General features: G+C 36.8%; 2 protein-coding genes across 17 annotated transcripts in view; one reads left to right on the forward strand and one right to left on the reverse strand.

Moving 5' to 3' along the window:
* Window positions 1–9,410, reverse strand: part of LOC123276070 (regulator of DNA class I crossover intermediates 1-like) — a 68,946-nt gene extending 59,536 nt beyond the window's left edge. Inside the window, exon 1 of the mRNA XM_070492664.1 lies at window positions 9,273–9,410. The gene's annotated coding sequence lies outside the window, so the exon portion shown is untranslated. The remainder of the gene's footprint in view (window positions 1–9,272) is intronic.
* An 86-nt stretch (window positions 9,411–9,496) lies between these two features.
* LOC106841732 (ATP-binding cassette sub-family D member 2-like) overlaps window positions 9,497–25,580 on the forward strand; it is a 47,407-nt gene continuing 31,323 nt past the window's right edge. For 14 of the 16 annotated variants that reach the window (XM_070492355.1, XM_070492357.1, XM_070492354.1 and 11 more), the window contains exon 1: window positions 17,232–22,839. In XM_070492355.1, coding sequence (XP_070348456.1) covers window positions 22,743–22,839 — 97 coding nt within the window. In that variant the 5' untranslated portion in view covers window positions 17,232–22,742. Of the gene's footprint in view, window positions 9,624–12,047; window positions 12,268–14,086; window positions 15,482–17,023; window positions 22,840–25,580 lie in introns of those variants that run through there. The other 2 variants (XM_070492352.1, XM_070492351.1) reach the window with 2 other exon arrangements.

The following is a 25,580-nucleotide window of genomic DNA, read 5'->3' on the forward strand; positions in this document are numbered from 1 at the left end:
ATTTGATCGAGCAGTACCACTTCTGGGTATATATCCAAAGAGAAATCAACATCTCAAACAGATATCTGTACTCCCATGTTCATAGGAGCCTTATTCACAACAACCAAGGTATGAAGCAGATTAAGAGTACATCAATGGATGAATGGATCAAGAATATTTGGTATATATATACATCATGGAATATCATTCACCCTTTTAAAAGAAAGAAATCCTGGGCCAGCCCAGCAGCATAGTGGTCAAGTTCGCATGCTGTACTTTGGCAGCCCAGGGTTCGCAGGTTCAGATCCCAGGCACAGACCTAGCACCACGTGTCAAGCCATGCTGTGGCTGTATCCCACATAAAGTAGAAGAAGACTGGCACAGATATTAACTCAGCAACAATCTTCTCAAGCAAAAAGAGAGAGATTGGCAACAGATGGTAGCTCTGGGCCAATCTTCCTCACAAAAAAAAGAAAGAAATCCTGTCATTTGTGATAACATGGATGAACCTGGAAGGCATTAGATAATTAAGTCAGACAGAGACAAATAGGACATGGTACCACTTATATGTGGAATCTAAAAAAAAGTTAAAATCATAGAAACAGAGAACAGACAAGTGGTTGCTGGGGGGTCAGGTAAATAGGGAGAGGTTGGTAAAAGCATACAAACTTTAAGTTATAAGATGAATAAGTTCTGAGGATAACATGGTAACCATACCATTTGTTAATACAAAATAACATTGTATTGTATAATTGAAATCTGTTAAGAGAGTAGAACTTAAATGTTCTCACCAAAAAAGAGAAATATCTGAGGTGATGGATGTGTTAATTAACTTTCACAATGTATGCATATATCAAACCATCACATGGTATACTTTAAATATCTTACAATTTTATTTGTCAATTATACCTCAATAAAGGTAGAAAAAAATAAGATAGAAAAGATGGGAGAACAAATGAATATATCCCCAAATAATGGGGTAAACTAGATGGAATTTTATATCTGAGAAAAAGAAAAACATGCAGATAATTAAAATAGCTTGCTATATATAAAATGTGAATCCTCAGAAGTCATTTGCTACTTTGACTACTGCAATATTAAGTATGTAGCTAGCTACCATAATTATACTTTAAAGAGTCTCCTTGATTTTATGCAAATGTTCTCCTATATTTCTTACTACATTGGTAATAGCAATAAAACACAGCTCTGATTATCACTTAGGGACGTGACTTCCATTGCCTGCCCCAACTTAGGTTTCAACTTTGTTTTCCATTCCTGCGTTTCATGTATTCCAACACCCGACCAAATGAAAATACAGTTTTTCTTCTCCATATATGGAGACTCCTCCCACCATATTTTGTACTCAAAACTTTCAATACCTTCAAGACCCCATTCAAACATCAGTTTCTTCATGAAATTTATATGCACTTTATAAAAAACAATTTTAAGAGTTTCTCTAATTTTTGTCCTGAAATTTAAATTACCAGAGATTTAGGGGTGGGGAGGTGGGAATGAAGCTCATCTCTTTAACAGTAATTACTATGTTATTCTAGAAAATGGATTTTTAAAGAAATATATTGCAACCATCTCTTTCAGTAAAAGTTTAAGTGAACAATATTAGTTGCCATTATAGCTACATACTGAAAATAAAATCAAAAGGCCATAACTTCTTCATAGAACACTCCACAAGTTATCAATTGTGGGAAGCAGGGATATAGATTACACTACCTTATTCTTCATTAAGATAGAAAGAATAAAGTAAAATAGAGAGTGTAAAGAGGTTAAGAAAGGGAAAGAAGAGAAGAGAAGGGAGGGAAGGGGAGAAGGAAAGAAGAGAGAGAGAAAGGAAGAAATAAAACCATACTGACTACAAAAATATAACAGGGCATTCTGTCCCTTGCCATTCTTTCTAGTAAGCAAAGATTTAAAGGAAAACGCTAAAGAAATACTTTCTTTAAAAAAAAAAAAAGACAGGCAGTAATGTGGTCAAAGAAACATCAAGAACAACACGAACGTACATTTTACATGGAGTACGCAGGAGATGTTGAAACTACATTAGGGATTAAATACTATGGGTTTCACATATCTTAACTGTCAGCTAGTCTTGAATTTTCTTTTTTGTTTATTTTGTTCTGCTTTTTATTTTGCTGCTTAGTTTATCTTTTTAGTGGCGAGGTGCCATGCAAAAGAAACCGTTTCCAGATTGTTACAATCTTGTAATAACATCTTAAGTGTGATTCAAAGTGAAAAATGTAAATAAAATTAATAAAGCAATAACTAACAATTGAAAAAATTATTTTATGGCTTGTGTCACAGTGAAATTAATATTAACCTAAGACATCATAATGTTAACATTGTTAGCTAGCAGACTTATTAAGATTCAGGACAGTAACTAGCCTAGAAAAAGTACTTAGGTTGGTTTTCCACAAAACTAAAGCAGGTCCACCTGATGTGTCAGGAATAGTAATGATATACATTAGAATGCTATGGCTTTCATATAAATTCTTCTCTTGCAATACAAGAAAAAGTTTTTAGAGTAATATGAATTACAAAAGGTATGGTATTGAGAAAAAAAGTGTCAATCGATAAGGCAGAAATCCACCTAATATTCAGAATACAGAGCCTAATTAAAATAAGTTCTTAGAGATTGAATTCTTATAGTACTTTCACATGGAAAATATTGTTTCATAGTTACAGGCTGTAATGATAAACATGAACAGCCATCTCCTGGGTCATACAATGGAAGAGATCTTAGATTGTGAATGATAGCCCAACACAGATGTGTATTTCAGGTTATTCACAATTAAATCTTAAAAACTTTATTTCAACAATTATAATTCACTAAAAGCTTCTAAAGTTGAAGTTTTTCGCTCCATTTATGGGATATTTTGAAGAAATATTTTCAACTGTTTTTGAATAAAATGTCATCAAAATTTAGAGGACTTGCTTGCAAAAATGTTCAATAACAATGCAGGATACATAGACTGATTTATCAAGTAACTCTTCAAAGAGTCAAATGTTTATGAAATCCAATTAATAAAAGGCAACAAAGAAAGCAAGCTTATAACAACACGCCAAAGTATTCTTTTTTGGATTCAACATCAGTATTGTCTCAAAAACACTGTAATTCAGTTACATTAACTGTGCATATAAAAAATTGAAAATTTTGACAACTGTAGCTTTGTTCAGTAAAATATCAAGCCTCTTTGACTACAACTGTGAAATATACATGAACTACAACCAATTCCAAGTGTATCTTGGCTACACAGGTTACATAATTTAGTAAGAGTCCTGTTTTACCCAAGATGCTATGATCCATCAAATTTCTATTTATATTATCATTGCAGAAATAATTTTATCTTTAATGTTCTGCAGTTACATGTGTCAAACTATTGTCTGCAGCTATAATCTCCTTAAAATAACTACCAAATCTGAAAGTAACTCCTGATGCTTTTTCAGCAGATTTGTGCATTCAGATTGTCATGTGACCATGAGAGATGCTAAATGCTGGCAAACATTTTGTGTACTAGTTATAGATTCATCAACTCAAATGAAAAACAAAACATCAGTATTTATCATTAAGCATTAATTTTCCTTTATTTGAGCTCCCTGCTGCCAAAAGGTTACAAAAGCATTACTAAACACTATGAAAAAGGAAACGGTTGTTGACAAAACCACTGTAGCAACAACATTCCTACTACTCTTTGTAGGCACTCTGACAGGACTGATTAGCCTCTATTCCTAGCAAATATTTCACTTACACCAAATCTAAAATTTTCCATGTTTCCTATTGACCCCACTCCCAGGCATGCCGGCTATACAAATCTCTCAGACCTTAGAATGCAACGTTACAACTAGCTGGTACAAGTGGCTAGCAGAGACAGCAGCATTAAATACTTCTCCCATCCCATCCAGCAAGTTAGTTGTACCCAGCCACTCATGTCTCAGCACACTTTATCAGCAAGTGCCCTTCACGCTATCTGTAAAAGAAGCTGTTAGTTACTTTCTATCTGGAAAGTGTCAGGCCTGGGTTATCATTGGATGTCTTCAGATATAACCACATGTTAAAGTGAGAACGTTCTTCACCTCACACGTTGCTCATGCACTAATACAGACCATGGCAGAGGTTAAAAAAAAAAAAAAGGATGTTCACTGAATCTATCTGGGTTCATTTTATCGGAACCATTAATGGTAGCTTATATTTAATTAAAAAACAAAAACTCCGAAAACAAATGCTAAACTGGGCGTGCCACTAGGATCACAGGCATAAACCAGGACTGTCCTAGGCAAACTGGGATGATGTTCACCGTACATTTGTTATCCCCATTTAACAGATGAAGAAAGAGATGCAGGGACAGAGGCTAATTCACAGTAAAGAGAATTTATTGTAAAGCTAATTAAACTTAAGTTCAGCGCCCTTCATCTGCATATTCCCCTTCCAAGCCCTATACCTAATTTTGTAGTCACAATTTTGTATTCTTTTTTCCATTATGAAGGTCCCTCACAACCTGATCTGCTCCTATACAGAGAGGTTTAATAATTAACCCAAATTCACATAGGACTGGTTTTTTTTGCTTGCTTTTTTGGGGGTTGTTTTGTTTTTAAAGATTTTATTTTTCCTTTTTCTCCCAAAGACCCCCAGTACATCGTTGTGTATTTTTAGTTGTGGGTCCTTCCAGCTGTGGCATGTGGGACGCCACCTCAGCATAGTCTGATGAGCAGTGCTATGTCTGCGCCCAGGATTCGAACTGGCGAAACCCCGGGCCGCCAAAGCAGAGCGCACGAACTTAACCACTCGGCCACCGCGCCAGCCCTAGGACTGGTTTTGATTTGATCTGGAAAATATATAGTCATACAAGAAAATGGAAAAATAGTGTTGATTATTTTTCCCCAGAAGAATCCTAACTGGTATCACTGTCTTGGAGTCTTTCACCACTATATTCCAAACTACACACCACTAGCACCACAAACAAACAGTCATAGAATACCACTTTCACTGTGGTACTTCTGAATTTGAATGACTCCTCAATATCCAACAGATCAAATTTCAACTTCTTAGTCTGGTTTTCAACCTCACCATCACGCAGACACATATACACATTTTTAAGTATTTAAATAAGTAATCTTATCTCCAACTATTTACATAACATTTATTTTATTCTTTTTCTCCATCAAACTTTCCTTTAGCCTTGTTTCTGATTTGCCAAACTCTCAGCTAAAACTTTCCTATGTTCTACTATTGTTCACACTGTTTTTTTTAAATCATATATTTTGGCCCCTGATCTTTCAACATTTTCAAACTTTATGGAATGTCATATTCCCCCCTCCCCAATAAGCTATAAATCTCTCAGAAAGAGACTAAATTTCAGTTACTTTATACTCTGACCTGGCACAGTGCCTGATACATAGCACTCACTAAATACTTTGCACAGGTGAATATTCTAGGCCTACATTTACAAATGCAAACCTCTCCTTCACCTAAATTCAAACAGGATTTTATCTGTGTCTTTCTTATGACACGGGTTGCATTCTTCAATCTAAGTTATAAAAATAAACCTCCTCTAATTAAAACAAAAAGTCTTCTTACACTGCATGTATAGTGCTGTATTTCAGATCTATAGTTGATCCCATTCTGAATAGCATATCGAGGCCCAAAGACTGGTCACATCTTTATCTTCTCCTTTCTCTCTTCTCTTCCTACCACCTTCATGTCTGAGGTGGCTATGAATTTGGTGAAACAAGTCATCAATCACCAAATACTGAAAATAAAAGAGAATCTTTTCCAAATTAAAAAGATCAGTGCTTATACCTGTCCTCTTTCAAATTTACACCTCAATGTGACTAGGAAAACACAGGGTCTCAGTGCTGACGTAAAAGTACAAAACAAAGATTAGAGTTCTAGGTCAATGATTCCCAGACAACTAAAAAAAAAAAAAAAATTATTTAATTGGTAAGACTGACAAATGATTCATATTTTTAATTTTGTCAAGAAAGGACTTGGGACCAGCCCCGTGGCCGAGTGGTTAAGTTCGCGCCCTCTGCTTAGGTGGCCCAGCGTTTCACTGGTTCAGATCCCGGGCGTGGACATGGCACCGCTCATCAGGTCACACTGAGGTGGCGCCCCACATGCCACAACTAAAATATGTACTGAGGGGATTTGGGAAGAAAAAGCAGGGGGAGAAAAAAAGAAAGGACTTAAAATGGGAGGTGCATTTTAAGTCAAAAAAAGAATATAATTTTAGGAAAAAAAGAAAGAACCCATTAAATTGAAAAATCTGACATTATGGCTGATTAGCAAGTTTCAGGGACAGTAGACTGGGAACTGCTATCATAGATATGTCAATTAGTTTCAGCTTAGACCAAATCTCTTTACCCTAAATGAGACTTTGTTTGAAATGAAATGTTATATCTTCAAAGACGTCCACAAAGCATAACACTAAAGCCAAACCAAGTAATTTAAAAATCAAAATAAGGAAAGCTTATTTCTTCCCTAGCCACCAGTCCCTTCCCTCACAAAAAAAAATCTTACATATGACTGGTAGACTCCCCAAACAGAAGAGCAGCAAAAAGTTAAATGCCAAGTTTCTTTTATGCCAAGAAAACTTGCAAAGACCTTTGCAATTGTAAAGACGCTCCTATCAAATGATTCCGCAATTAAACTGTATATCAGGTCCCTATAATACACAACAAGAATACCCTGGTTTGATTTAGTGTATACAATCAGGTTGCTACAACCAAAATATAAACTTGCTGTAGCCTGCTTCATTCATTTCCTTGGAAAAAACGTATAAAGCCTCTTTGCAAGTGTTTTCCTGTCTTAATGCAGACCTATCTACTGTCTGCCAAGTAATCCTTTCAGGTTCTTTAATACTGCCCTCCCAACCCATCTCTTCTAAGAAGCCTTGGTAAAAACTAGGTCTCCAATTTGATAATTATTTATCTCACTTCCTTTTCAGCTTTTAAGAACCTGTGTTTCATTGTTTCTCTGTAGCGCTTGTTCTGTGCAACACTGTTATCCTTCAAGGTTTAAGGTAATTTCTCTGTTCTCTAAATATCCATAGCCCTTTACATGTGCCACTTTCACAATACTCGTATTTCTACATTGCATAGCATAGCATAGCCATTAAGCATATGGTTCTCAAATAACTGTCATTGATTAGCTGGGTGACCTTGGGCAAGCCACTTAACATTAACAGTGCCTCAGTTTCCCTATCAGTAAAATGAGGATAACATTTGTACATACCTCATAGGGTTCTTCTTAAGAGTAAATGAGCTAATATACAAAAAGTTCTTAGAACAGCACGTGTTATATATTAAGTACCATTTAAGTATCTAGTCTTAAAATCATTCACCTAATTCAAATCTCACCATTCTACCATAAATTCTTTTTGTGGTCCAAAGTTTTATCTTTTTCTCTTTTGAATCCCACTATACAGCTTGACAATGCCCTAAACAGGGAGGCAAGTAAAAACGTATTTGTTGAATTAATTAATGCCGAATTCTCTGATGGAGCAGCTCTGAGAGAGCTTTGTAAACGTTCTCTAGTTACTCGTCTATATTTTAAGTTCCTAACAGTTCTCAAAATTTTCAAACAAAAACTAATCCTACAACAGAGGGAAATAAACAAGTACTCAAGGATGGTCTGAGACAAGGATTAAAACTTCTACTCTATAGCAGCTCCAATCAACTGCTAGTGATTACTAAGCACTGTCTCAGATTCTGAGGCCCTTACGGCCTCATGGTCAGAGCGCCATGATCAACTAATCTTGTCTACCTTTGTTTGCTGGGATAGTACAAAGTGGACACACTCATTTTTTCATTACCAATCTGGAGTTTGACCCTAACGAGCCCAACCTCCCCAAGAAAATTTATTTAAAATTCCATATTTTCTCTTACAACTTCACACAAGTTTTGCCTTTTACTCTATAACATATCCATGTTTACTTAAATTAAAAAATATATTTTCCTCCGATCTGTGAATAAAACTGATGCTCCAGGGAGATGTGTCACGTTTCTTCTGTGGTTTCTTAACCCCCTGGTACCTAATATCTCCAGGTGCAGCACTACCTCATTTTGAGAAACACAATCCTAGACTACACCTTTCCTGCAGTACATTGCTTTTGCATCCTCCCACTAGCAACCAAAATACTACTCCCTGAATAACCAGAAGATATATGACAGAATAATAATAGCACCTATATTTTAATACTGCTTAAGCATTTGTAAGATGATTTTGTATCTCATTTAATATTCACATTTTAAAGAATTCAAAAACATCAAATTATAATCATGTATCAACTAAATTGTGTGACGTTTGTAAGTGAGTTTTCACTTTTCTCCAAAGTGGAAGCATGATGGTAGAACATTAGCTAGGAATAAACCAGATAAACTTCTAAAATACGATGCTAACATATCTTCAACAGGATAAATGCTATTGCTAAAATTATCAGACATCGTTACAATACTTGAACACAAAAGCTGTCTTTCCTCTTATAAAATTCCTAAGAATTTAAATGTGTTATATTCTAACCATATCATCACTGTCCTGGGTCTACTTGTGACAAAAATTGTATTTAGTGGCTTAATGTTTCAATCAAAACAATTCTTTTCGTCAGGGAATTTGATCAAACGAAATTACAGGCCCACATGATTTCCATCCTAGTGGACTTGAAGGTCAACAGCAATGAACAGGTTACATAAAGCTAAACTGTCAACTCATCCTCCTTTATGTGATTAATTCTAAATACAAAACAAATTGTAAATTCTCTTGTAAGTTAAAGCAAAAAACGCTTCACTTTCCCTCCCTTGCAAAAACAAACTAAATTGGATTTATGGTGGATACGAGCCCCCACCAATGGATTTAAGGGCAGCAGAGAATGGCCTCTTCCATAACGCCTTACAAATTTGTGCAAAGATGATATATTGACGCAAAGAAATCCCTTCGAAAAGGGAGAAGCAGGGGCGAGAAGAGGGCTCAGCTGCTCAGAGGTCTCACTAGAGGAGGAGGACCCGGGAGGCGGGGGAGGGAGAGCAGAGAACCTCACCCACGGCGGGCCCCACATGTGAAGCTTTTGGAAAGGCAGTGGGGGAAAAGCTGAGCTGCTTTCGGTTTAAGAGCAGAGACATGGTGCTAGGGTCCCCCGGCTTGGGGAAGATTAAAAGACCTCTCCTAGCAAGTTGCCCCCAGGCAAGGCTGTGCCCTCCCCTCTGAGGCCTAGGAAAGAGGCACCATGATGGGAATGCACGTCCAGGGACGCAAGGCTACAGTCTCAAGCTCCAGCAGCACGACTCACCGGGAGCCCCCGACCCAGTTCATCTCCCCAAAACTTCTGAGAAGACACTGGGGTTCTGACAGCTGCACTTCAGACGGCTCCGTTCAGTGCTAAGCCACAGCTTCCTCGGTTTCAGCCCGCTCCTCTCCGGCCCACGGGCCTATAGCCCAGCCTCCCTACAGCCTTTGCGGCCTGGTTAGGCTCCTTCCGGGTCTCCCGGCAGCCTCTGCGGTTTCTGCGGAGACGCTGTCCTGAGAGGGCCGCAGGGGACGCCGTGGGAAAGCAGCGCGTCCGAAGGAGGAAGAACACAGCAGTTTCAACCGGTCCGGCGAAGGAACCCTCAAGAAATGAAGTGTCGGGCTGGGCCGCAGGGTTAGTGTTTCAAACCACCCCCACCATAGTTTTATTTACTTTGGTGTAGGTCTCAGCCTTTTTTTTTTTAGGTCAAAGAACAGACTGAGGGGAGAAAAAGAAGGCAAGAACAAAGATATGGATCCGTAATCCTCAAGATGATGTTTCCATTCCCACATCACTCCATATCCAAATCCTTTAAATATCTTTCACGTGCAGTTTCAATATTCAGTACATAGTTGTTTATTAGAAATATTGCGCTGTAGTAACTTACCATTTTGTGGGTTTCTTAGAGAGCTTGATCAAAACTGGGTTTAGCTGTAAAGACCCAAAGACTTTAAACACCTTACCGAAAAAAATCTCAAAACGAAAGTTGGATTTTACTGATCGTTTCTGTGTTATGTTTGTATATCCTCACAAAATGTTTATCTTACACACTGTTCTATGATATTTTGGTTAGAAACTAGAAATCTGTACCAAACAAATGCACAAAATGGTTTTTTTTCCCCAATTGTCATGATTGTTTTCCAGATTTTTAACCTGGGCAATCTCTCATTTTCAAATATGATACATTTTCTGTTAACTCATTGGGAAATAGTGCCTAAAATATAGTTGCCTAAAATAGGATTATGTGTCCTGGTAGACATCGTTTAATCATATAAATACTGATTTTTGTCACAAAAATTCACCAAAGTATATCTATCATTGGTTTGAATTAAACCAAGTGAGTATAGCATTTCAGAACAAATTAGTCTTCGTCATGGAGTAGCTCATCGTTTTTCAGTAACTAAACCATACAGTCGAGTCAGAAGCAATGGCCCAGTGCATTAGCCTTTCCTACTTTCAACATTTTGAAACAGGTACAAATTAACTAAATTAACTAGAAGGGGAAAATAATTTTATAGAGGATTGACTGACCTTTTAAAATATATTCTATAGGTAGAGACATAAAGGACAGGTTGACCAACCTGTTGAGAAGAGTCAAGAAGTGGGAGCTGGATAGAACTGTGTCTTCTCTCTGACTAGAGTCACTGCTTTCCTTCCAGTCACAGAGAGGCAGTGGAAGTGGTAAATTAGGCTAAGGAAAGATTAATCTATGAGATACATCCTCAGACAAGATATTTGCTGGGTTTTCCTTCACAGCAAAAGACATTTCATTATGAAGCAGTTATTAGGTGGTTATTTGTAACAGATGAAATATTGACCTAAGATCTCATCTTCATTGTGTTTGTGGCTCACATGAATAAGGCTAGCATGACTGGTAGATAATGAGTCAAATGCTGTGCTATTTTAGGGCCAGTAGGGCAATTAGGTAATCTCTTGGGTCAGGAAACAGTTCAAGAAAGGAATACAGCACAGATAAAATACTACTTAGCATTTGCTGAGAAGGAAATGCATCCCAAATCTTAAACCTTAATTTATCTTTATTGCTAAAAATTATTTACTCTCTGGTGATTTACTATCTAAACACATAATACATATTATCTACATTATACATTTTTATTCATATACTTATATAGGTAGGTCTCTTTATTATAAAAATTTATTTCTGATGTTTTACTGTTTATAAAGCATGTAGTTTTCCTAATATATGTGTATATATATAGTCTCTAAGATATATATAAAGTCTATTTAATCCTGCTCTTCCATGGTTGTTGGTAATGTCCACTGTGACACTGACATTGAGAGTATCACACTTGAGAACAGAGTAATTTGATAATTATTGCTTATTTTTTAACTTTCATTCATTTTCAAGATCTTTTTTTAAGATTATTTCTCCTCTCTTAAGAAAAATTTTAATGCTTTCCAATATAAACACCGTAAAGTTGAGAAGATTGAGTGGAAATTAGGTTGAATTATGTTTACTATAGTAACAAGTGACTTTTTTTCACTCTTTTTTTCTCACCTAGTTTGAAATTCAAACTAAATTAGCATTCTTTCTGCTTTAATTGCATGGCAATATAAAAAATGAAAGAAGTACCTTGACATTCTTAGTTTCTTTCTTAAATGGCATATATTTCCAACTGGAATTATGTATCTGTTTTCCTATCATCTTGAATTCTTCCTCTGCCTTCCCTGAAGTCTTGAGCTTGGTCTCAGATGCTAGGACCAACCCTGACTCTTGGGGGTAGGGTAGAGTGAAGGGTGGGAGTGGAATTAAAATGGTGATAGTTACATCTGTACTTAAGTGGCTCATCATTAGGTCAAATCTCACATTAACCTTTTCCCCAGTTCTAGTAACTGGCCTCCAACCTTCCCTGCACCACAATTCCGGTAACCAAATTTCTGTCTTTCTATCTTGATTATTTTCCTCATTCTAACAAGTCTTTCACTCAAGCCAATAAAAGCTTGTTCCTATACCCTAGCTTCATTATCAGTTGATAAACTGACCTACCTACAACTAAGTGCAGGCCTGATTTGATCTCTAACCTTTTTTGCTTCTAGATTTCCCGCTGCCCTGCTCCTCCCCTGATGTGGCTGTCCTATGCCAGTGATGCAGGCCACTTGCCTCGACTGCCAGCTGCTTGCTGACCGGTGCAACCCTCTGTGTACGCGTTCTGCCTGGCTGAACATCCTCCTATCACCCCCAGCTAAGTTTACCCTGGCCCTCCACCTGTCTTATCACAGTCAGGAGATGTGACATAAAGAATTAAAGTTTATAAGGGTAAGAGATCCTTACTTTGACACATGAGAAACGTGAGATTAGGAATAAAAGATTTTGAAAATAACCACTATAACACTATGATCTCTACATACAGACTTAGAAAGTCTCAATGGAATGAATGATAGATTTTGCTGCTAATATGGCCAGCTATAAAAGAAATTTGCATGAATTTGCCACTCATGTATTAGTCAATCTGCTGAATTGAATGCAAACAAATGAAAAGAGACCTGTGATGATTCTTGAAATTCATATAGGTACATGGGAAAGGAGTTTTAAAAGTTTAAGGCTATTGTTACTTATGAAAAGGAGAATAGTTCTTTATTCACAGTAAACTGAATAATGAAGATCATTCAACACTGAAACAGGTTTTATATTCTAGCACAAGGGTTGGCAAACTTCTTCTGAAGCGGGCCAGATAGTGAATATTTTAGGCTCTGTTTCATCTATCCAGCTCTGGCTCTGTGGCTTGAAAGCCATAGAAAATAAGTAAATAAATAAATGGGTGTGGCTGTGTTCCAATAAAACTTTATTTATGGACACTGAAATAAAAATTTCATGTAATTTTCATGCACCACAAAATATTATTATTCTTGTGATGTGTTTTCAACCATTTTAAAATGTAAAAACTGTTCTTATCTCAAGGGCCATAAAAAAATAGGTGGCAGGCCAAATTTGGCCCACTGGTTGGGTTATAATTTGCCAACCTCTGTTCTAATTTAATGCATATCTTCCCAGGCTTCCAGTTGACTAGAAATGTGTATGTATGTTGTGGGGGGTGGTGGGTGTGGGGAAGCAAAAATGTTTTTGCATATTCGAAAACACACTCATCCTTACCTAAACATTTTACATATTTAACAGTATGCAGAATTTCGCTTGACTGTTTAGCAGTTTAAGTCCTCCATTAGGGATGTAGGGAAAATTTTTTTAACACTCTTTGTTTGAATCAAATAACCAAAGTGGGAAGTAGCCAATAGATTATCTCTAAGCCTAAACAAAACAAGCAAAACAAAAGTTTGCAAAAGACAAAGAACTCTCAAAAAATGAAGTAAGGTCCCAGAGAAGCTATTTCCACCATCTAACTCCAGTTGGATTCCCAAATGGTTAACTTTAGTTATAAAGTCACACACCTCCAAGTAACAACTATCTAAAGGACACAAGAGGGCGGTAGAAGTGAAACACTGCTCTTTTTTATTCAATAGTCACCTTGTAAATAAATACCAGTGCATCAGATCTCCATTGCTAAAAATAGCAGTTGTGGGGCTGGAAGATTTTTATTGTAAGGACAAGTAAACATAGAGATGGAGATATAGCAAAGAACTATTTTCTATAATGCAGAAGACTTCTCTCCTATTTATTTACAATATGCCCTCAATTACGACTTGTCTGATAGATTCTGGGACTTCATGAGAAACACAGACAGAAAATATAAAATAAAATGGGACTGAAAAACAGATCTAAGTATTTGATAGTTTGTTTTCTCCAGTGTCCCTCCCGCTTGTCCCTTTCCTCTCTCTCCCTTTCAGATTCAGTCCATATCCTTTTCACATTCATTTCATGTTGGTCCTCTTGCCCCTCCTCCCTCATCTCCCTAGCTCCTTCTCCCTCATCTCGTTTTATAGCGCTTGGAAATTTCCTTTTCTTTCTGCTCTTCCCCTTGTGGTATCTACTAAAACCTTAGAGGAGTGATGTATATTCTGAAACTTCTGTGCGGTTCTAAGTGACGCTGAGCATGCTCAGTAGCTGGGGCAGGTTTTGTCGCCAGCGGCTGCCCTGATTCGACCTTTCCAAAAATAGACATTTAACTCTTTGGACTCCTGCCTAAGGATGTAATTCGCTTTGCTTTCTCCTCATTTTCAAGGTTCAAAGGGAAGCGGCGAGGATTCCAAGGTCCCACCATCCTCACAGCCAATGAGGGGCCTGTGAGGGAGGAGCTTGGGGCGGCTTAGTGCAGCTTGAGCTTCTGAGGGAATCATCCCCAGTAGGTGCGGTGGAGTCTGAGCTCCGCTGCATCTGTCACAGCAGAACAAAATTGAAAAAAACAAAAGCAAAATTTAAAAAAAGAAGAGAAGAAATGCTGCAGACTATGGAACGCTGTAGGACTTTCTGAAACATTTGCTGGGGATTCCGGTGGATCATGATCTTTTAAAACCAATTCTTTTTGAAGCCGGTTTGGGTAATTGGGAAAATGACACATATGCTAAATGCAGCAGCTGATCCAGTGAAATGGACCAGATCGAGCGCTGCTAAAAGGGCTGCCTGCCTGGTGGCTGCGGCATATGCTCTGAAAACCCTCTATCCCATCATTAGCAAGCATTTAAAGCAATCTGGCCACAGGAAGAGAAAAGAAGCAGCTTACCCGACTGCAGAGAACAGAGAAATACTGCATTGCACCGAGACCACTTGTAAAAATTCTTCTCCTGGAGTGAATGCAGATTTTTTCAAACAGCTACTAGAACTTCGGAAAATTCTCTTTCCAAAATTTGTGACCACTGAAACAGGGTGGCTCTGCCTCCACTCGGTGGCTCTGATCTCGAGAACATTTCTGTCTATCTATGTGGCTGGTCTGGATGGAAACATCGTGAAGAGCATTGTGGAAAAGAAGCCTCGGACTTTCATCATCAAATTACTCAAGTGGCTTATGATTGCCATCCCTGCTACCTCTGTGAACAGTGCGATAAGGTACCTGGAGTGCAAACTGGCTTTCATCATCAAATTAATCAAGTGGCTTATGATTGCCATCCCTGCTACCTCTGTGAACAGTGCGATAAGGTACCTGGAGTGCAAACTGGCTTTGGCCTTCAGAACTCTCCTAGTAGGCCATGCCTATGAAACCTGTTTTACAAATCAGACTTCTTATAAGGTGATCAATATGGATGGGAGGCTGGCAAACCCTGACCAGTCTCTTACTGAGGATATTATGATGTTCTCCCAATCTGTGGCTCACTTGTATTCTAATCTGACCAAACCTATTTTAGATGTAATCCTGACCTCCTATACGCTCATCCAGACTGCTCCATCCAGAGGAGCTAGCCCAATTGGGCCCACCCTATTAGCAGGGCTTGTGGTATATGCCACTGCTAAAGTGCTGAAAGCCTGCTCTCCCAAATTTGGTAAATTGGTGGCTGAAGAAGCTCATAGAAAAGGCTATTTGCGGTATGTGCACTCCAGAATTACAGCCAATGTTGAAGAAATTGCCTTTTACAGAGGACATAAGGTAAGATAGAAATTAAGATGATGGGTGAAATGTGAGACTGTTCGAGCTGCCACTGCAGTGCTAGATACCATCTGTTGTACTGTTGATGGACCCACTTCTTTAGCGTTTTAGACTCCGATGACATCTAAACCTGTATTAGAATGTATGCTTCCTTACCCTTTTTACGCACAAGTTGTTAAAGAATTATAGAGTGCAAACTTTTCTAAAGTTTCATGAGAATAAAATTTTCAGCACTCAGTCTACTTAGCCTCAGTTACCCAAACATGCTCAGAATTATCTCTGAAGCATTTTCTTAAAACTTAAATCCTAATTGGTTGTAGAACGTTAGAATAAAATGTGTTTGGAAACTGAGTAAACACATGTCCATTGAGATGGAAAATTTAAGATGGTATTCTCTTGTTGTTATTATTGAGGGCCCTTTGTTTTTAAGAGGAAAAAAACCCTGTCCTTTTACATGAAAGACAAGTTTAACAATTTTGCATGTCTGGTCAGCATTGGAGGGTCCTCAGTCCTAAGAAGTGCAGGAGAGTGTGTCTCACAAATGGCATTTCCAACTCTTAGTTAATGTTCAGCACCATGTTTGACACAAATAAAAAGAGGCAGTGAAATGAAATTTTGTCTGGCTTTGAGAGAAAAGCTAAGATTAGAGAAGAAATGAGGAGGAGAAAAGGAATTTCAGAATGTTATTTCTGAATACTAAAGATTTTCGACATTAAGCAGATCCCTAAAATAGTTAGCCTAATTACATAAACTTCCAGAGCATTGAAGTAACCTCAGAATATTAAATACGACCAAATTTTTTAAGGTGATGCATCTGAAATCTTAATACAAATGACTTAGTACAAATGAAATATTCAGGTATTCTTAAGTTGAAATGGTATTTTAATTCCCAAGCAGAATTATTTACTTTTTGAAGCATCATTAGTTATCAAGACAAATGTTTACAGTAGTAGGAATCTGAAGAAGAAAATTTAAAGCAAATTTAGGACTTCTACTCCCCCTTGAAAATTGGCCTTATATGTTGTATTAGTCATATTGACTTGTGATTCTTCTTGAATCACTGAACTCAGTGATTTAAATTATAGCATGCTGTAGGCTTCCGGCATTTAAGACAAAATCCAGCAAATTGAGTTAGTTCGAAAATGGAATCTAATTACACGTATGTGTGTCATGTGTTTATTTTCAAATATTTTTGGTGTGATCAACAAGGATAAAGTTCTAACATTGTTTACTCATGTCTTATAGAATATCATTTAATTTTAACCTCATGCATGTAATTTTGAAATAAAAATTGTAAATCACTGACATGTACTTTATATTTACTAAGTATCATGGGTTTTTTTCAATAATATAGGTGTGACCAAATTAAATAATAATGACTCATTCTTATATTAATCTGTATTTTTTAGTTGTTAGAATCATAGATCATACTATACTAAGTAAAACAAAATAATGTGTACCTATCTTTAAAGAAAGCCTTCAGACATACAATATTTACTTTTATAACTCATGCTGGGTTCTTGCCTCTTTTTCCCTCTATAGGTGGAAATGAAGCAACTCCAGAAAAGTTACAAAGCTTTAGCCGATCAGATGAACCTCATTTTATCCAAACGTTTGAGGTACATCATGATAGAGCAGTTCTTGACGAAGTATGTTTGGAGCAGCAGTGGACTGATTATGGTGGCTGTACCTATTATCACTGCAACTGGCTTTGGGGATGGTCATAATGACATTTATGCTTAATCTTCAATATATGTTTAGGATTATTTCTCTTGAAGGTGTCACTGCTGGTTTTGTGTGAGTGAAACTGAATATGTAGCCATTTTTCTGTGGTCATTAATGGTCAGAAACAAAGGCAGACTTTGCAACATCCAATAATAATACCTGCAATGTGAAAGGAGATAAGTGGCTCAAAAGTCCTTTCCAGTTGTGAGATATTTCAAATTAATATCTTGAAAAGCAGTGTAAGTTCTCTCCATATGTTTTAAACTTCAGTTCTGCACATCCCATGTGTTTAGTCTATAAATATTCTATAACTTGATCTGCCCTGTTTTGTGATTTGAAGAGTTGGTTGACTACATTAGGCAACTAGGAATATTGTTTTAGGAAGTGCTTCACACCATGGAACAAGATCTCCTCTACTTGTAGGTAACATAGATAAACCTCCTATGTAGCATGATTTGGTGGCATTGTGGGGGTAGGGGTTGTCAAGCTGCCCCTGTCTAATTCTAGCTATCACCACCCCAGTGGTTTTTACCAACATTTTTCATCTTTGGGATAACTAAGAAAGATAGGGACAACAAGAACAATATTAAAACGTTCTGTAATACTTGAGATGGGAGTTTGGGTCTTAATGGGCAGAGACAAAGGGGAGTTAACTAAAGTAGCAGCATTTTCTGCTCTTCCTCCAAAATAAAACGTTCCCCCTTCTCTTTAAAAACCGCTTGGTCAAAATTGGCCTTAGTGTTGAAGTAACTAAATAAAAGCATGGGCTTTGTAGTAAGACAGAGCTTTGCTCAACTCTTGGCTTTCCCTCTTCCTGCCTGTATCCTCTTAGTCATGTTAATTAAACTCTGAACCTCCATTTCCTCATCTGTAAAAGGAGAATTGGAAAGGCTGCTTCAGAGGACTGTTGGGAGGATTTAACAGAATAATGTTTATAAAGTACAGAGCATGCTCTTGATGTTCTTGATACAGAGTGACAATTATTACCTAGGAAACAAAAGGCAACACTGAGAATAAGGTAACAGAATTCACACTATTTTACGGCTATTTTTGGTGTAGAACTAAGAATTAAGTTATTTGTTTGAAGTCATCTAATAAAAACAAGTAAAAAAATTACCCTATACTCTAATATTTTGAAACAGTGCTTCAATGCTTTAACCAATTATTACAAAAAAACTTGTCAAATTTGAGTCTTTCTTAACCTAAAATTGTTCATTTTAGTAAATTGGAATTTGTCAATCCCATGTGATAAGACTATAGATATACCAAATATACTCCACAACTCAACTGTCTAATACTGTGTTTAGACCACTGGGAAACTGAATTTTATCTATTTTTATGTTTTCAAAGTTTTATTTTTTAAAAAATCATTTAAAAAGTTTATATTCAATAAGGCGTTGTTAGTAATAGTATTTTTAGACATAATGCTTTCATTATAAGATAAAATAAATTGCTTTTTCAAAAAAGTATTGGAGAAAAAAATGACACAAAAATTTATGGTCTTGAGATTAGTTTTAGTAAGACACAACAAAATTATCAGATATTCATAGTGAATCTAAGTATATGGATGTTTTAAAAGTTTCATATATAACGTATAGAGACAACACCAATGACAAGATTATGGTGTAGTTCTCTTAGTCCTTGGAAGCACTGGTCTTATTACAAAACCCCAGAGTATTCAACATAGAGCAGAGAAAATGCAGCTATTAATGGTGACAAATTAACCCCACAGAGACCAGTAAGAAGTAAACAGTGTATGCAAAGAATCTAACAATCTTATTTCTATGGGTGATGTAATAAGATATTTAAAAATAAATCCTGAAAATATCATATTAAATTAAAGAAACAACATTAAAATTTCAGATTGAAATTATGATAATCACAGTGATGCAAGTAAAATAAAGTAATTCTTAAAGCTTCTTTTCAAAAGAGGATTTTATACAAAGAGAAGCAGTATAATAATTTCATAGAAGAAAACAATAAATTCATTTGACAGCATTATTATGAGAAGGTGCTTCAATATCTTCTGTAATTTCTAATGTTACTATATATATGCTTATGATGTTTGTATGTATTTACTAAAGACATTTGACCTACAATGATTTAACACATGAAAATATTGTTGGAGTTTACTCATACAAAATTATTTTTTCTAAATAATGATATATCTTTGAGGCTTTAGGTCTTGGAATTACATATCATATATTCTAATCTAATCTTCAGTCTTAATTTACACTTATGCCCTGAGTTGTCCCTTATGTTAGAGATGAATTAAATACATGATACTGTATATTTTAAAGCAAAAATAGGTGGAAAAAGTGGGTGAATGAGAGAAGAATGGCAAAGAGAAAAGGGAGAAAAAGTAGGATAGAGGAAAAAAAGACAATACAATAAAGAAGCAGGCCACTGTTCAGATCTTGACTCAGCTATTTAGTAGTTATCCATCCTTGAGAAATTTGCATAAACTTTATATGCCTCAGTTTTCCTCTCTTAACCATAGGTATAGTAATATATATCTTACAGAATTATGAAATTGTATGTAATGTATTTAATGTGCTTTGAAACAGTTCTCAGCAAGTAGTAAGAATTTAGGTGGATCATTGTTAATATTTATTCTATTCTTACCATGTGGGCTCTGGCATCAGATTGCCTGGGTTCAAATGCTTACTCTTTTGCTTACTAGGCTATGACTATGGGCAAGTCATTTAACCTTCTTGTGCTTCAATTTCCTCATTTCTGAAATGGGAGAAATTATAGCAGGGTTGTTAGGAGGATTAAAGAAGAGTACATGTGTAAAACTTAGAACAATGCCTGCTTCATCGAAAATGCTCAATAGACATTTGCTGGCACGATTATTGTTGTTAAGAGAGCAAGACATTTAAAAGTGATTAGGAAGTCAGAGGTAAAAGTGCAGATAGGAGGAAGAGCCTGCATAGTTTTTTTGGAGGAGAAAAGAAAAATAGTTTTGTAGTAGATTTGTTATACCACCCACCTACAACTTCAAGTGAAATCTTATGGTTAGGACAGGATTATGTTTATATTCAAGTTCACATTACAAAATTGCATGTGGAATCATGCCATTTTCACATCAGACGAGGAGCTTAGAGGTCATCTAGTCTGGAGTCCCAGATTTGCCTAAGGGCACACAGATGGTTAGTGGAAGCACTAAGGATAGAAGACATTATGTGATTCCTAGTGTGGTACTTTTCTTACCTTCATCACGCTACCTCCATTTAGCTATATTGGAACTTAGTCTATAAGGGACTTAACTTAGTTTGAGACCAAGCAATTGTGGGAGCTAATGCTTGAAACAGAGGCATTGAAATAGTTAATTATACATAGTTTCTATTATATTTTCTTAGAGGACATTACCCCTTTCTTTGCTTTGTATTAAGAGAAAGACTGAAATTATGTCAAGAAAATAGTTACCTGGGAGCTGTATCTCAATTTTTTAATGTTATAGGCCACTTTTCTTCTCTTCATATCAAAAGCAGTTCTGGGCAAGGCCAGGGAAAGCTACTTATAGGTCCCTTCTGCCGGACCTTATCACAGACACCTGACAGGCAGTGAAGAGAGCGCCTAAGCCACTAGCACTGCCAGTAGCGTCCACATGTTGGTGATCTGCTAACGTGAGGTGGCACATCAGAAGTAGCAACTGAAAGCACTCTTAGGAATGGAACTGAACTCTACCATAACCCTCATAACATGGGTGATATTTTATTCCTAAAATGTACTTCCAACAAGATGATCTCCATAGCTCCTGCTGCAGGAGTATGTCTCATATTCAAATGCCAAATTGTTGAAATATAATTTTGTATTTGGGTCAGTTTACATATGACTACTCTCTTGTTGACCAATTATTGTCACAGTAATTATCAGTACATATCAAAGACATGCTTTTTAGCTGTAATTAGCTATTCGTGTCAGTAGCTATAATTTTTAAAGTATAACATACATGCCCACAACGGCACAATCATTAGTGTACCACTCAGTGAACTGTCGCAAAGTCAACCCATACACGTAAGCACCACTGAGAAGAAACAGAACCGTACCTTCATCCCAGAAGCTCCCATCCCAGAAACCCCTTCGCAGTCTTATCCTCATCTTCAGCCTCCTACCCCCAGCCCCACTTCCTCCTGCCCCTGCCCCCATGCCACAGCAAAGGCAGGCATTTTACCGATCATTCATTAGTATTTGCTGGGTTTTGAGCCTTATATAAATAGTATCATGCAGTACGTATGAGAGTTTTAGTTGCTCCACATCTTTGTCAATGTTTGATGTGAGTCTTTTTCCTTTTAGGCATTCTTATGAGTGTGTAAGTGTGCTTCATTGTAGTCTTAATTTGCATTTCTCTGATGACTGAGGAGGTTAAGCACTTTTCATTTGTTTATTGGCTACTTGGATAGCCTTTTTTATGAAGTACTGGTAAGTTTTTTCTTCATTTTTAAACTGGCTTATCTGGTTTTTGCTTGTTCATTTGTAAAGCTCTTGTGTATTCTGTAATGAGTAGTTTGTCAGATACACACACACACACACACACACACACTCAAATCTCTTTTCCCCCTCTATTCTTCCCTTTTCAGTCTCTTAAGTGTCTAAGAGAAGTTCATAATTTTAATATAGTTCAATTTATCAATCATTTTCTTTGTTGTTAGTGCTTTTTTTGTCCTGTTTAAGAAATATTTGCCTAACCCAAGGTCATAGAGTTATTCTCCTATTTTTTTTTTTTTTGAGAAAGATTAACCCTGAGCTAACTACTGCCAATCCTCCTCTTTTTTTTTCTGAGGAAGACTAGCCCTGAGCTAACATCCATGCCCATCTTCCTCTACTTTATACATGGGACGCCTACCACAGCATGGCGTTTGCCAAGAGGTGCCATGTCTGCACCCGGGATCCGAACCAGCGAACCCCAGGCCATCGAGAAGCAGAACGTGCCAACTTAACCGCTGCACCACTGGGCTGGCCCTCTCCTATTTTATCTTCTAGAAATTTATTGGGTTTTCATTTCACATTAAGATCATCAGTTAGAATTGATGTTTATATATGGTATGAGGTAGGGTAAGATTGAGATTTGTCAAGGTGGCAAAGATAAAACATAAATGACAAGAAATAAACTCAGATTGTAAGTCCAAAGAAAAAAGTACAGAAGGGTAGCCTGCTTTTTTAATTTTTAAAAAGTTAATAGACAATTTTCTTTAGAATAGTTTTAGGTTTACAGAAAAATTGAGCAGAAAGTGTTCAGTTCCCAAATTTCCCCTCCTCCCATAATTTCCCTTGTTATTTACATCTTGTATTAATGTGATACCTTTGTTATAACTGATGAACCAATATTTATACATTAGTAACTGAAGTCCATAGTTTACATTAGGATTCACTCTTTGTATTATACAGTTCTATGGGTTTTGACAAATGTATTACATAACCTTAGTTTTAAATCCTTTCTCACCTTTTCAGTGAAATAGCAACAGATGTGACCGTGTTTCAATATATCCTTTTATTAGCAGAGCTGAAAATAGCAGTAAAATGAGAAGATATAATGTTAAATATTAAATCCTTAAGTGAGGCACTTTTGACAACGTATTCAAAATATTTGGTGAGGAAGATAAAATGTGTTGATCTGGGATACAAAATAGGTGAGTGCTTTAGGTCATGAATTTATATCTCTGACACTGAGGAATCTACCCTTCTCACAGAGGTTATGCAGTTGGCTGTTGTGTGCATGGCAAAATACTACTGGCACTGCTCTCACAGTACTTTCCAAAGAACAATCCGTAGAATAAAAGTCAAATGAAATCTGTCCAGAGCTATTTGTAATTTTGTTGCTAAAAGCACGAAGAAAACCCAATAGGCATTAATCTGCTAAAGTGACGTGGAAAGTACCATGCCATGTCAAACACCAGTTCATCTGTGCTAGTGTTTTTACTTCTTAACAGAGACTGTCAGTAAAAGCTACTATTTAAACCGCTTTTAACCCAAATTCATAAAATCCCATGATTATTTTAGATCACCAGCCAGATTCTCTATGAGCCAAAACTATTCTTAGTGCTTTAACTGATTCAGCAATTCACTATTTTGGTAGCTTGCTGAGAATCTTTCGGTAATTTTTTTTGTGTCTATCTAAATTTTGTCACACATTTAAATGTAAGAATATCTACATTCTGTTTCCAGTCTATTTATTCAATCACATTTTTCACTCCTCACTTATACCAGCACTCAAAGCCTTTCTTTTTTCATTCCTCAGGGAAACTCACTCACTTCAAGGGGGCTAACAGGAGTCCTCTAGAGCAGTGACAACAGTAGGGCTAGGAGGAACCACATTGGACTATTTGTCCTCTTTTTTTTTTTTTAAAGATTGGCACCTGAGCTAACAACTGTTGCCAATCTTCTTTTTTTCCTTCTTCTTCTTCTCCTCCGCAAAACCCCCCATACATAGTTGTATATTCTAGTTGTGAGTGACTCTGGCTGTGCTATGTGGGACACCACCTCAGCGTGGCCTGCTGAGCAGTGCCGTGTCCGCGCCCAGGATCCCAACCAGCAAAACCCTGGGCTGCCAAAGTGGAGCTCAGGAACTTAACCACTCGGTCACCGGGTGGCCCCTAGACTATTGTAAAAGGGCCCCATGAACTCATGGTGATTCTCGTACTCGGGTGAAATCAGTGCCTGACACCAACCCATGCTGTAACTTGATCAGACTGTTTATCATTCAGTTGGCATTGCTTGAAGTTTCCCTTCTCTGTCCTGTTGCTTATACTATACTTATGATCTATTGAAATTATATGTGGTCTTCAAGGCCTCACTCACAGTCTACTCCTCCATGAAGCATTTCCTGTCTCTTGCAGTAAGAAATGATCTTTGCCTCCTCTAAACACCTCCTATTAACTCTCTTCATAGGCTGCCCTGCATAGTTATTTGGGAACTTGTCTTCTCTCTCCTACCAAACTGTAGGCTCCCTAAGGAAAGAGTCTGAAAATCACATTTATCCTTGCATGTCCTATAGCACCTTGCCTAATTTCTTGCATATCTAGGTGTTCAGTAAATATCTTCTGAGTGCATTTTACCTTATATTATGTGTGGATCTCTTTCAAACCCAGCTGAGCTGTCTGTGAGCAAGTAAATATGAAATTATCTGGTAGTCATAATAGGGCACAAGTTAAATATTTGCACTGATATGGAGAAAAAAAACCTTTGCACTGAGATAAATCAGAGAACAATAAATATCAAAGTTAGACTATGACTATCTATATCACTCTAATTTCCTCATTAATTTTCAGCATTTAATTTAGAACTTTGGAAATAATCTATAGACGGGCCAGATAGAGACTCAAGTTGTTGGAAAGATTAAAGTAATGACTTGGAGAGAATAATTTTGAAGAATGAGACTAAATTAAATAGATATGCGATAATAACTAGAGAAAATAATAACAGCTAACATTTAGAAAACTTATTATAGGCCATAGATTAGACTAACACTTCATTTGTATTTCACCTTAAAACAACTCTTTGAGATAGAATTGTTTGAGATAGTATTATTGTCTCCCTCATTTACAAATGAGAAAATAGGCATGGAGAGGATAAGTGGCAAGTTCTACTTACCTTACTACCTGCCAATAAGTAGTAAAGCCTGGATTCAAACCTAGTCTGACTCCTCTTAACTGTAATTCTGCATTGACAGTAATTTAGGATGTTCATTCATCTATCCATCCCATCCATGCATCCATGCATCCATTCAATACACATTAAGGAGTACTATGTGCTGGAGACTCTGCTGAGTACTAGGAATAAAGAATAGAACACACATTCTTGACCCTTAAGAAACTTAAAGTCCATTGGAAAGGCCAGCAAAAGTTTCTAGGGAAACCTTTACTAAAGAGTTAACTCTTGAAGAAAGAGCTAGACAAAGAAGGAAGAGAAGTATATTGAAGTCAGAAGAAATCATGTATGCAAATAGCAGAGGATAAATAGAGTATTGCATGTTTGGGCTGCCGCTAGACTGTAGAGTGAGGGTTGGTTGAAACAGGTAGACAGAGGCTGGATTATGAGGGTCAGCTAACTTGCATTTCTATTAAAGGAACTACACTAGAAATATTTGCTTGTATTCCTATTAGTAGTATTTTATTGACCAAATCCATAGTATTTGATTGCCTAGCTGTAATAAGGGCAGGGAGTTGAATTTGGAAAAAGTTAAAAGAATGCTAAATGAAAATAGTCATAATTTCTATAGACTTACTTTTGTTCCAAGTCTCCTTCTAAAAAAATAATGAAACAAAAGAAAGCTTTAAATAAAATCTCGTACAAATATTGTATTTTCAATAATTCATTAAATTTCTAGGAAATTGCTGGTACTAATGAAAAATTTACATGTGGTTGTTTTGGC

Source organism: Equus asinus, chromosome 21 (genome assembly GCF_041296235.1).
Source record: "Equus asinus isolate D_3611 breed Donkey chromosome 21, EquAss-T2T_v2, whole genome shotgun sequence".
Lineage (NCBI taxonomy): Eukaryota > Metazoa > Chordata > Mammalia > Perissodactyla > Equidae > Equus > Equus asinus.